This window comes from Stegostoma tigrinum, chromosome 25 (assembly GCF_030684315.1).
Source record: "Stegostoma tigrinum isolate sSteTig4 chromosome 25, sSteTig4.hap1, whole genome shotgun sequence".
Classification (NCBI taxonomy): domain Eukaryota; kingdom Metazoa; phylum Chordata; class Chondrichthyes; order Orectolobiformes; family Stegostomatidae; genus Stegostoma; species Stegostoma tigrinum.
In genome coordinates, this window is record NC_081378.1 from 21,879,171 (window position 1) to 21,891,581 (window position 12,411).

Below are 12,411 nucleotides of genomic sequence, written 5' to 3' on the forward strand. Positions count from 1 at the left end.
TGTTCTGCCTTTACAGTTGTAGTAGTAGGTGCAGTAACTTTGGCAGCCTGAGACTGCTCTACATTATTGGTATACAGCTGTTGCAATCAGGTACTCAAAGTTCAAAGTAAGATCTTTCTTAGAAAATCAGATACATACTCTATATCCACAGCAATGTATATACTAACAGATCTAATCCATTGAACCTGTGTCGAGAGTAAATATATTTTAACATATAGTAATTCTTTTTACACAGTTTTCAACTTTGGAATTTGGTTCCTCTATTCTTTGTTTGCTTTTACTAGGTATTAACAACGTACTGGAGCTTTTCTGTGCTGCTCTAACAGAACACAAGATTCTGTTCCTGTCTTCCAGTTACCAGAGACTGACGGAGGCCTGTCGAGCTCTTCTTGCTCTCATGTTCCCTCTAAAATATAGGTAACTCGGGGAAGACCAGTGCATTTAAAGGGTGCAGTTATATTCAGGATGCAGATACACTGGTGTAATTCAGAAAAAAAAAACTAGTATATCGAAGTTTTAGTGGGTATTTGTGATTATAACTGAACTGTTTGAGCAGATAGAATTGAGTTTCCAGTCATGTAGATATTGTATAATGCCTGAAGCTTTGCAAGCACCTCTTGGCTGCTGTGTTAAGCACCAGAAAGTTCAAAAGCTTTAGTTTTGCTGAGGGAGTTGGTGAAAGCAAATAATCCTTTGGGGTTTGGGAGAGCGGGGGAATGGATTGTTGTGGAGGGTGGAGTACACTGGAAGTGTGAGGCTGACCAGGATTATGGTCTTGGTTGTGGAGGTGGTTTGTGGGAATGTTTGTTTCTACTGGGATTGTCATGAACAAACCTTTGCCTTGTGTTCTGATAGTTTTACATATATCCCAATTTTACCGGCACAACTTCTTGAAGTGCTGAGCAGTCCCACGCCTTTCATCATTGGAATCCACTCCTCCTTCCGAGCAGATATGCAGGATCTGGTGAGTGCAGCTTATAATGCCATCTGTTTAGTCACCACCTGTCAGCTGAGAGTTCTACCATTCTCTGAAATATTTGTGTACTGTTTATATTTAGTGAATATTATTTTCAGTTGTACTTTTCATGTATTTTAATATACTGACGTGCAATCAAGAGAGAAATTTTGGTGTTGGGAGAGAATAATGGAGTGAGTAAGATATGGGTAAAGGAAAATAGAAAAAGTACATGGAGGAACATGTGGGTGCCTGGGGAAATGCAAATATGTGTGTGAGGTGAATGTTATTGAAGGCGGAGTGATAAATAGGACTGTGGTGTGAGAATTGAGGATTAGGCATATGTTTGTGTGTACAGAGAGGAGGTAACTGGTGAAAAGATTCTGTTGATTTTTTTTTTCTTTTCCGCCCATAGTTGGATGTGATTGTAGCTGATTTGGATGGCGGTACAGTTGTAATTCCAGAGTGTATCCACATTTCAGTCCTGCCAGAATCTCACCTGGTCCAAACTCAAACAGCACTTTCCATGGTAAGAAATGTTTAACCAGATCAAACTGCTGATGGATGCTGTAATGTGGAATATTGTTGCTCAGAACCTGTGGAATTGATTGGGCATTTGCTCCAGCTGTGTTAAGGCATTTAATTCTGATTGTCATGTAGCATATCTGTGGATATTGTGAACAAAATAGTAATTGTAATTTGGAAGTTAGTTTGCAATACAGATCATGAAACTGAGAAAAATAAAGGTGAAGCTCTATGTTGCTGAGAGGATGTAATTACTGAATTGCTGACTACCTATTTTTGGTTGAGTCAATAATGGTATCTGCAGGGAAATTACAACAAAATGCCAACACTGTAGAATAGTTAGAATGAAGGATTTCAGTACCCAAAGACTGGAATACCAGAAGTCCAAGAAGAAAGTATTCTTAGATTATGTTAAGGAGAGTTCCTTAAAGCAGTATGTGTTCAGTCCAGCAAGGAAGAATACTTTGTTGGATCTGGTCCTTGGAGATGAGATGGGCCAAGTAGATCAAGTGTCATTGGGTGAACATTGAGAAGGAATTGATCATTGTATTAGAATGGTTTTGGAGAGTGACATGCAATTAGGTCTGGGAAGGCCGAAGATCTGGTAAAGGTGTGCAGAAGGAGTGAATGAAGGACGCTCTTTTACCAAGAATTGTATAGCATTACGGAGAGCCTCCATGGTAGTATAAACTGCTACACGTCCAAAGCTTGAGGCTGTTTCTTTTAAGAGTGTGAATGTCAGGTTGTTCTAAAATTCATAAAGTGCTTTCCGGTCCTTACTGACAGGCTCAAATGTACCCGTTGGGTTTTGGCAGGGCCAATTGTGAGAACTTGCTTGACCACCTGAAGGGTCAGTATTTCGGATGGCACTTCTGATTTCAGATTTAAAGCCAGTTGTCAGAAGGGGTGGCCCAGTGAGGCGCTGCTGCCTCACAGTGTCAAGGACCCAGGTTCGATTCCACCCTGGGGCGGCTGTGTGTGTGGAGTTTGCATGTTCTCCCTGTGTCTGTGTGGGTGCTGTAGTTTTCTCCCCCACTGTCCAAGGACATGCGGTTAGGTGGATTGGTTGTGCTAAATTGCCTATAGTATTCAGGAATGCGCCATGGTGGATTGACCATGGGAAGTGCAGGGTTACAGGGGATGAGTTTGGGTGGGATGCTCTTCAGGTTGTTAGTATGGACTTGATGGACCAAATGGCCTGCTTCCACACTGTAGGGATTCTATTTGTTCTATGAACCAAAGTCCTCATGAGCAAAGTTATGATATGGAATAGGCTGCTGTAAGGGGTTATGATAACGGTTCATAAAATGGGTATGTGGCAGAAGAAGGCTATTGGACACATCGTATTGGCACTGGCAGTCCTAAGGAACCATTACAGTTTAAAATGAGATTTAGATGAAATATTTGAAAAGGAAAACGATCAACTAAAGGATAATCGGGTAGGAGCAGGAGAGTGAGAACCTGGAGTCGGGACTTTGGAAGTTGGTGGCCTCGTGGCTCATTGCAGTCTGGTGCATGGCTGTGGCTGGGGGCCTGGGTCAGGTGGTTGGAGATGGAGCGCAGTGCAGGAGGAGCAAACTCAGCTTGGCGATGAGTGAGCTCCCCAGCATCTGCGTCAGCATCAGCAAAAGGCGGTCCAAAATCTTCAAGGGAGCAAGCCAAAGTAGAGGAGATTGAGCCCTTACAGGGATTGCATGCACAGCGTGACTAAGCACTTATTAAAGACTATTTAACTTTATTTCTTACTTTTCTGCTTAGTGCTGAGAAGGACTTCAATGTTTAATGTTTAATTTTGTTTCTTTAGTTTTCTACTTTCCGCCTAAGATTTTGTAGCAGGATTGATTGGAACAAGAGATTGGTGAGAAAAACAGTAACTGAAGAACGGGCTACCTTCAAAGGCCAGATGTTTTGGGTACTGTTGAACTCTATTGCCTCAAATAGTGAAGTATAGTGAAGGCCATGGGGCAGATCAGAGCTCCCTGCTTGATGAGGAGGTAGAAATTAACATTGGAAAGAAAATGTGTGCTTCAGCAAGGTGTAATGCATAAAATACAAATAAGAATTAACAGGAATGCTATAGGTTCGGGCGAGGTGAAAAGACAAATAAAAGAAGCAAAGAAGGACACTGAGAAAGAAAAGGTTAAGTAAAGGGAATTTTAAGAGCCTTTGTCAGGCATATAAATAGCAAAAGAGTGGTGAAAGGAGGGATAGGGCCCAATCAAAGATCAAAAAAGGGATTTACACATGGAGGCAGAATGGCATGGCTGAGGTGTTAAAGAAATACTTTGCATCCATCTTTACAAAACAGTAGGGTACTGTGTGGGCCATGGTAACAGAGGAAGAAGCTCTTGTCACTAGAAGGGTTCAAAATTAATGCGAAAAAGTCTTATTTGGATTGTTGGCCCTTAAAGTTAACAAGGCAGTGGAACCGGAAGAGATGCATCCAAAGACTTTGGAGCAAGTGATTGTAGAAATTGTGGGGGCACTGGCTATGACCTTTCAGTTCACCTTGGGCTTTGGATCATCGGAACAAACATAGACCATTCAGCTCCTCCAGTCTGTTCCATCGTTCAATGCGATCATGGCTGATCTGTGGCCTAAACCCATGTATTTGCCTTTGGCGCATATCCTGTAATACCTTTTTAGTTATGCAATTTGTCCATCTCCGATTTAAAGTTAACATCTGATCCAGGACCATTGCTGTTTGTGGAAATCCGTTCTGAAAATCTACCACCCTTTGCATATGGAAGTGCTTGCTAACATCTCTCCTGATCAGTCTGGCCCTAATACTCAGACAAGGTCCCCCTAGTTTGAGAGCCCTCAAACAGTTGAAATAGCTTATTGTCAACTACCCTGTCATTTCCTGTTAATATATTGAAAGCTTCGATCAGATTACCCCTTAACTTTCTTAATTCTAGAGGAGACAAGCCTAATTTATATAATCTTTTTTAATTACATAATCCCTGAAGTCCGGGTATCATTCTTGTAAAGCTATGTCCTCCATGGCTAGTATATCCTTCCTAAGGTGTGGTGCTCAGACCTGCTCGCAGTACTGAGTGAGGTCCAACTAGGGTTTTGTATAACTGCACTTTAACTTCTGCACCTTTGTACTCCAGTTCTCCAGGTATAAAGACCAGGATTTCATTAGCTTTCTTCAATGTTTTCTGCATCTATTGGTTGTCATTTTTAATGTCTGTACACCTGAACCCCCATGTCTGTTTGGGCATCCACTGTATTTAGCTTCATACTAGCTGAAATGTACACTGCTCTATCCTTTCTCTGTCCAAAATGCATAATCTTGCACTGCTTACATTGAACTCAGTCTGCTATGATTTTGCCCATTTGCTCAGTCTTTCAGTATCCCTTTGTAATTTTATGCTGTCATCTACATTGTCTACAATGCACCCTAACCTTGTGTCATCAACATCTTTGGATTTATGATGTTCCATGCCATTAACCAAGTTGTTATAATAACCAATGTGAATAATTGAGGCCGTAATACAGATCCATGTGTTACGCCACTGGTCACATCCTGCCAATTTAACAATAAAGCTAATTTATTCATACGTTTGCTCACTTGCACTCGCAAGTTCCCTCCCCCTCCCTCCCCCTCTTCCCTCAATTTGAGTGCCAATCCATTATCCCTATTGTCTGTGGTGTACCACTCAACCGGTTTCCCAGCCATGGCAGTAATGTGCCCTTGATTCTGTAAGCTTCTGTCTTAGTTAACAGCATGTTACATGGGACTTCATATGGACTTGCAGAAGACATTTAATAAATAAGTCATAGGCATTCCCACATCTACGACCGTAATCATTGCTTCAAAAAAGTCAGAGGTTTGTCAGGCATGATCTACCTGTCATGAACGCATGCTGACTTTTCCTGATTAACTGAAAATTTAAGTTGTCCTATCCTTGATTATTGACTCCAACAATTGTGCCACTACAGATATAATGGGAACTGCAGATGCTGGAGATTCCAAGATAATAAAATGTGAGGCTGGATGAACACAGCAGGCCAAGCAGCATCTCAGGAGCACAAAAGCTGACGTTTCGGGCCTAGACCCTTCATCAGAGAGGGGGATGGGGGGAGGGAACTGGAATAAATAGGGAGAGAGGGGGAGGAGGACCGAAGATGGAGAGTAAAGAAGATAGGTGGAGAAGGTGTGGGTGGGGAGGTAGGGAGGGGATAGGTCAGTCCAGGGAAGACGGACAGGTCAAGGAGGTGGGATGAGGTTAGTAGGTAGCTGGGGGTGCGGCTTGGGGTGGCTTCCTCCCACCCCAAGCCGCACCCCCAGCTACCTACTAACCTCATCCCACCTCCTTGACCTGTCCGTCTTCCCTGGACTGACCTATCCCCTCCCTACCTCCCCACCCACACCTTCTCCACCTATCTTCTTTACTCTCCATCTTCGGTCCGCCTCCCCCTCTCTCCCTATTTATTCCAGTTCCCTCCCCCCATCCCCCTCTCTGATGAAGGGTCTAGGCCCGAAACGTCAGCTTTTGTGCTCCTGAGATGCTGCTTGGCCTGCTGTGTTCATCCAGCCTCACATTTTATTATCGTGCCATTACAGATGTTAGGCTAACGGGTCTGTAATTCCCTAATTTTCATCTTTTGCACTTCTTAAAAAGCAGAGCGACATGTAACTCCATTCCAAAGGGACAACTCCTGTTTCTGAGGAACCTCTGAATGTTTATAGATAAATTGTCTACAATGTGTTCCCTTACTTCCTTTAATACCCTCTGGAAACTGTCAGGTCCCAGGGATTTATCATTCTTTAATTTCATTAATTTCCTCATTACTGATGTTTTACTTGGGTTAACTCTATTCAGTTCATGTTCCCAATCCACTTCTCATTTCCTTGGGGCTTCCAGCAAGCGCTCCTCCTTTTCTGCAGCAAATACTGAGGAAAAGTAATTATTTGCATCAACAGAGGTTGCTGTTGACACTGAGCAGGTCTGGCAGTATCTGTGGAAAGAAGGCAGAATTAACATCTTAAGACTGCAGTCTCTTTATCAGTCACTGGATTTGAAATGTTAACTCCGCTTTTTCCCCCACCCCCGCCACAAATGCTGCCAGACCTGAATTTCTCCAGCAATTTTTGTTTTTGTTTCAGATCTGCGGCATCCACAGTTTTTTTTGTTTTATTTTAATTATTCAACATGTCTGCCATTTCCCATAGCCATTGACAATATCGCCACCTTCAGACTTCAGTGGGTCAGTGTTGCTCCTCACTGTGCGCTTTCCCTTTCTGTAACTAGAAAATTTCTTGATGATTTTCATGTTCCTGGCATAATCCATTTTATTAGCTATTATAGGCTACTTTCTGATCCTTTGGCCTTTGTACCTTTCTCATTTAGCAGGATTTGTGTTGTAGTTTTGCATTTTTCTAAGTCTTTTTGTTTAGTTTTATGCTGTCTGTTATCTCTTTATTTGTCCATGGCTGTTTTTTCTATGAAGTGGAGCTTTTCCCTTGGGTATAAACTGGTTTTGTATTGTGTTATATGTTTCTTTAAGCATCCTCCACTGTTCTTCAGTTGCTTTACCCATTAGCAGATTTTCCCAGTTTACTGTCTCCTCTCGTTAAAGTTGGCCTTGCATAAATCTGAAGCTGTACTAGCTGATTCATGCTTTTCATTTTGAAATGCTAGATTGATCTCTATCATAGTATGATCACTATTTGATAAATGTTCATGCATGTTTAGGTAACTAACTACATCCAACTTATTACTTGTTACTAAAGCCATTATTGTTTGTTTCCTTTTTGCATCTAGGATGTATTGCGAGAAACTAGCCTGGACACACTCCAGAAATTCACTGTCTTTCTGATAGATGCTTGTTTGCCTTTCCCAATCTATGTTAAAATTAATTTCCCCCATTAATAATACTCTGCCTTTGCCACACATTTGTCTAGTTTCTACATTGATACAATCCAACACTTCAGAGCTGCTTCCAGGGGGTCTCTACACAACACCTATTACAGTTTTTGATTCTTTACTGTTCCTCGGTTCCACCCATACCATTTCCACAGAATGCTTTCCTCTCATCCTCCCTCACCATTGGAGTAATTTTGTTTCAACTTAGTACAACTAATACACCCTCTCTGCCAATTTTCCTGTGTGTACTGTAAACGTTATAACCTGGTATATTGAGTTACCAACCTCCAGCCATATTTCAGAAATCGCTACAGTATCATAATCATCCGTCTGAATTTTTGTCTGCAGCTCAGTTAATTTATTCCTTACACGCCATGCATTCATATATAGACTGTTATTTGGATCATACGCTGTAACCTGTTGTTCAGCACTGATGCTTTATTTGCCTGTTCATTATTTTCTCTTCCAATTTAATCAATAAACATGTTATAGTTTTGCCATTACCTGCTGTGTCTGAAATAGGATTCCTGACAGTTTCTTTACTCTTTCATGTTACTTGTTTTTAAAATGGATGCCTTCCCCAAGCATTTCCTCTACCCTCAGTTTGCAAGCATAAGGTCCTTGTGACCATCCTATTTAGCCTTTCTACAAGGATGTTTGTTCTAGGTCAGTTCAGGTGGAGCCCGATCCCAACAGTTGAGCCCTATCCCAACAGTTCCTTACTGTCCCAATATTGATGCCACTGTCCCATAAAAGGTAACACCTCTCTTCTGCACCACTCCTTTGACTACGTGTTTACATCCTTAAATTTCTTACCTATATGCCAGTTTGCATATGGCTCAGGTAACAATCCAGAGATCGTAACTCTTGACGTTCTGTTCTTTAAATTAGTTCCTAATTTCTGAAAGTCTGTAAACATGACCTCTTGCCTATTCTCACCTATGTTGTTGGTCCCAATATGGCCCTCAGCAAATGGATCCTTCTCCACCCTTTCCACTACCCTTTTAGGCTGGTTCAAGATGTCCCTTACCTTGCCACCACATTAACAACATGCCATGTGGGACTTTCAAGACTGGTTACAAGTGATGCTATGTGAAACCATCATTATTAAATTGTCTATCCTCCCACTTGAATGGTATCCATGGTCTGTTTGCCCATCCTCCCTACAGTTTTTTTTCTCATTCCCACAAGGATCAGGTACCGAATACCTGTTGAACAAGATTAAGAGCTGAGGCTCCTCCAGTGGGCAGATGGCAGAAGACTGGAGAATTGCAGGCATTACGGCCTTGTTCAAGAAAGGTTGCACGGATTGTTTTTTCAACTACATAGCAGCCAGTTTTACTTCAGTGCAGAAACGTTCATTCAGAATAGAAATAGGAGTAACGTGGAAAAAGGCGTGTTAGTTATGATGAGCCAGCACGGATTTCTAAAGGGGAAATTGTATTCTAATAATGAGATTTTGAAGAGGTAATAGTCAATGAGAATAACGCTGTTGATGTAGTATATCTGGATTTGAGGAAAGTTATGGATCATGGTATAATGAACAGCAGTAGCATGAATAAAAATTGGCCGAGTGATAGGGAACAGTGAAGTGGGCAAGGAATGTTTTTCAGGATGGAGGAAGATCTGTAGTTGGGGTTCCCTTGAGATTGGTATTGGGATCCTTGTTTTTCCTGATGTGTATTAGTAGTCTGGATCTTGATATGCAGGGGCGATTTTGAAGTTTGCAGATGATATGAAAATTGGAGGAATTGTAATCTGTTGAGGACAGTGGAGCATCAAAAAGACATCGACAAGTTAGTGGAGTGGGCAAAAAGGTGGCAGATGAGGTTCATTTCAGTGAAGTGTGAGGTGATATTCTGGTCAATGGAAGGTTGAAAGTCAATGTACAGTAAGGGATGGGATTCTAAATGGGATGCAGGAGCAAAAAGACCTGGGTGTACATGCACACAGTTCGTTGAAGGTTGTCGGACAGATGCAGAGAGCAAGTTCAGTAGACGTATGATGTTCTTGCCTTTATTAATAGGGGCATGTAGTACAGTACAAAGGTGGTGATGATGAACTTGTACAAGGCAGTTGTTAGACATTAGCTGGAATACTGTGTACAGTTGTTGGTGCCATGTTACAGGCAACGTGAATATATTGGAGAGAGTGCAGACATGATTGCATATTTAGGGAATGAGAAACTTCAGCTGTGAGGATAGATTGAAGAAGTTGGGACTGTTCTCCTTAGAGAGAAGGCATCTGAGAGGACACCTGATAGTGGCTTTCAAACTCATGAGTAAGGTGAGCAGACTTGATAGAAGATGTAACTGCTTGGAAAAGAATAAACTAAGAGAGAGTAGATTTAAAGTGATGTGCAAATGAAATAAAGGTGATGTGTGGAAAAACTCTTTCACCCATAAAATAGTTAGTATGTGGAAAACACTACCTGGAAGTATGGTGGTGACAGGCTCAAATGAGTCTTTTAAGAGTAGATTAGATATTCATTTGGATAGAAATGATGTGGAGAGATATGGACAATGACAGGAAATTGGCACTCAGTAATAGAACTGTTGCAGGCATGATGGGCTGAATGGCGACCTCCTGTGCTGTAACAATTCTTTGATTCTGGTAAGACTAAACTTGCAAACAAAGTTTCAAATAAGGCAAAGTACTTATGAACTAAGTGCGTTAGTATCAGGCAAATAAAATCTGTTGAATCATTTATATAAATTTCTATTAAATCGTTAATAATTTATATAAGTGATTTGGATGTGAATGTAGGAGTTATGATCAGTAAGTTTGCATTTGACACTAAAATAGGTGCTGCAGTGGAATGTGAAGATTATCTCAGAGAGTACACTAGGACCATGATCAGATGGGCCAATTGGCCAAGGAGTAGCAAAAGGACTTCAATTTAGATAAATTTAAGGTGTTGCATTTTGGTATGGCAAACCAAGACAGGACTTGTACAGTAAATGGTAGGGTCCTTGGAAGTGTTGTTGAACAAAGAGGCGTAGGGGTGTGGGTGCATAGTTCCTTGGAAGTGGAGGCACAGGCAGATGGGGCGGTGGTGGTGGTCTTTGGCATGTTTGGCTTATTTGGTCAGTGTTGAGTATAGGATTTGGGATGTCATGTCAAGGCTGTAAAGGACATTGGTGAGGCTGCTTTTAGAATACTGCCTTCAATTCTGGGTGTCCTTCTATGTTGTTAAACTTGAAATCGTGAATAAAAAAAACTTAGAAGGATGATGCTGGGACTGGAGGGTTTCAGTTTCGGGGAGAGGCTGAGTAGGCTGGGGCCTTTTTCCCTAGAGCATAGGAAGCTGAGGGGTGATCTTACAGATGTTTATAAAATCATGAGGGGCATGGATAGGGTGAATAGCCATGGTCTTTTCCCTAGTGGAAAAGTCCAAAACTAGAGTGTATATATTTAAAGTAAGAGGGGAAAATTTAAAAAGGACCCTAGGAATTATGTTTTCACACAAAGGGTGGTACGTGTATGGAACTAGCTGCCAGAGTAAGTGGTGGAGGATGGTACAGTTACAGCATTTAAAAGACATCTGGATGGTTTTGTGAATAGAAAGAATTTGGAGAGATTTGGGCCATATGCTGGCAAATGGTACTAGGCCAGATCGGGGTCTCTGGTCGGCAGCAGCAAGTTGGACTGGAGGGTCTGTTTCCATTAAATATGTCTCCATTTTGATTCTACCTGAATGCAAAAGCAAAATACTGCAGATGATGGAAACTGAAATAAAACAAAAATTGCTTTAAGCAGTCATGCAACCAAAATAGAACATAGAAAAGTACAGTACAGCACAGTACAGGCCCTTCGGCCCACGATGTTGTGCCGTGGAATAATCCTAATCCAAAAATAAAATAACCTAACCTACATTCCCCTCAATTCACAGCTGTCCATGTGCATGTCTAGCAGTCGCTGAAATGTCACTAATGACCCCATTTCTATGACTACCACTGGCAAAGTATTCCATGCGCTCACAACTCTCTGGGTGAAGAACCTCCTTCTGACATCTCCTCTATACCTTCCTCCTAACACCTTAAAACTATGACCTCTCATGGCAGTCAACCCTGCCCTGGGGCAAAGTCTCTGCCTATCGACTCTATCCATGCCCCTCATTACCTTGAACACTTCGATCAAGTCACCTCTCCAGAGAGAAAAGTCCGAGCTCAGTCAACCTCTCCTCGTAAGACAAGCCCTCCGGTCCAGGCAGCATTCTGGTAAACCTCCTTTGCACCCTCTCCAAAGCCTCCACATCTTTCCTATAATAGGGCGACCAGAACTGGACGCAATATTCCAAGTGTGGTCTCACCAGGGTTTTGTAGAGCTGCAGCATAACCTCACGGCTCTCAAACTCGATCCCCCTGTTAATGAAAGCCAAAACACCATATACTTTCTTAACAATCTTATCCGCTTGGGTGGCAACTTTGATGGAGCTATGTACTTGAACACCAAAATCCCGCTGTTCCTCCACACTGCCGAGAATCCTGCCTTTAATCCTATATTCAGCATTTAAGTTCGACCTTCCAAAATGCATCACCTCTCATTTATCCAGGTTGAACTCCATCTGCCATTTCTCAGCCCAGCTCTGTCAATGTCACGCTGAAGCCTACAATAGCTCTCGATACTATCAACGGCACCTCCAACCTTTGTGCCATCAGCAAACATACGAACCCACCCCTCAACCTCCTCATCCAAGTCATTTAGAAAAACTACAAACAGCAGAGGCCCAAGAACAGAGCACTGTGGGACACCACTCAGCACTGAGTTAGGAGCAGGAGTAGGCATTTGGCCAATTAGTAAGATTGTGGCTGATCCGACAGTGCCCTTAACTCTACAGTCCTGTCTATTCCCTAACAACTCCCTAATTTCTGACCCCAGTATTCAGCAAGTCAGGTAACATTTGGAGAAAGAAACAGAGTTAATGAATCAGGCTTGTGAACTTTTAAGGAACTGGTGAATAGAACAATATATTCTTTCATTGTCATATGTACGCTAGTACAGGTGTACTGTGAAAAGTTATTACAATAGCTACCGTTAATGGTGCCGTTTTAG

At 42.0% G+C, this 12,411-nt stretch overlaps 1 protein-coding gene across 5 annotated transcripts in view; it reads left to right on the top strand.

Moving 5' to 3' along the window:
• The window catches only part of sbf1 (SET binding factor 1), a 250,244-nt gene that overhangs the window by 140,456 nt on the left and 97,377 nt on the right, over positions 1-12,411 (top strand). For all 5 annotated transcript variants that reach the window (XM_059654534.1, XM_059654533.1, XM_059654536.1 and 2 more), the window contains exons 7-9: positions 285-417; positions 856-964; positions 1,371-1,484. In XM_059654534.1, the coding sequence (XP_059510517.1) occupies positions 285-417; positions 856-964; positions 1,371-1,484 (356 nt within the window). The remainder of the gene's footprint in view (positions 1-284; positions 418-855; positions 965-1,370; positions 1,485-12,411) is intronic.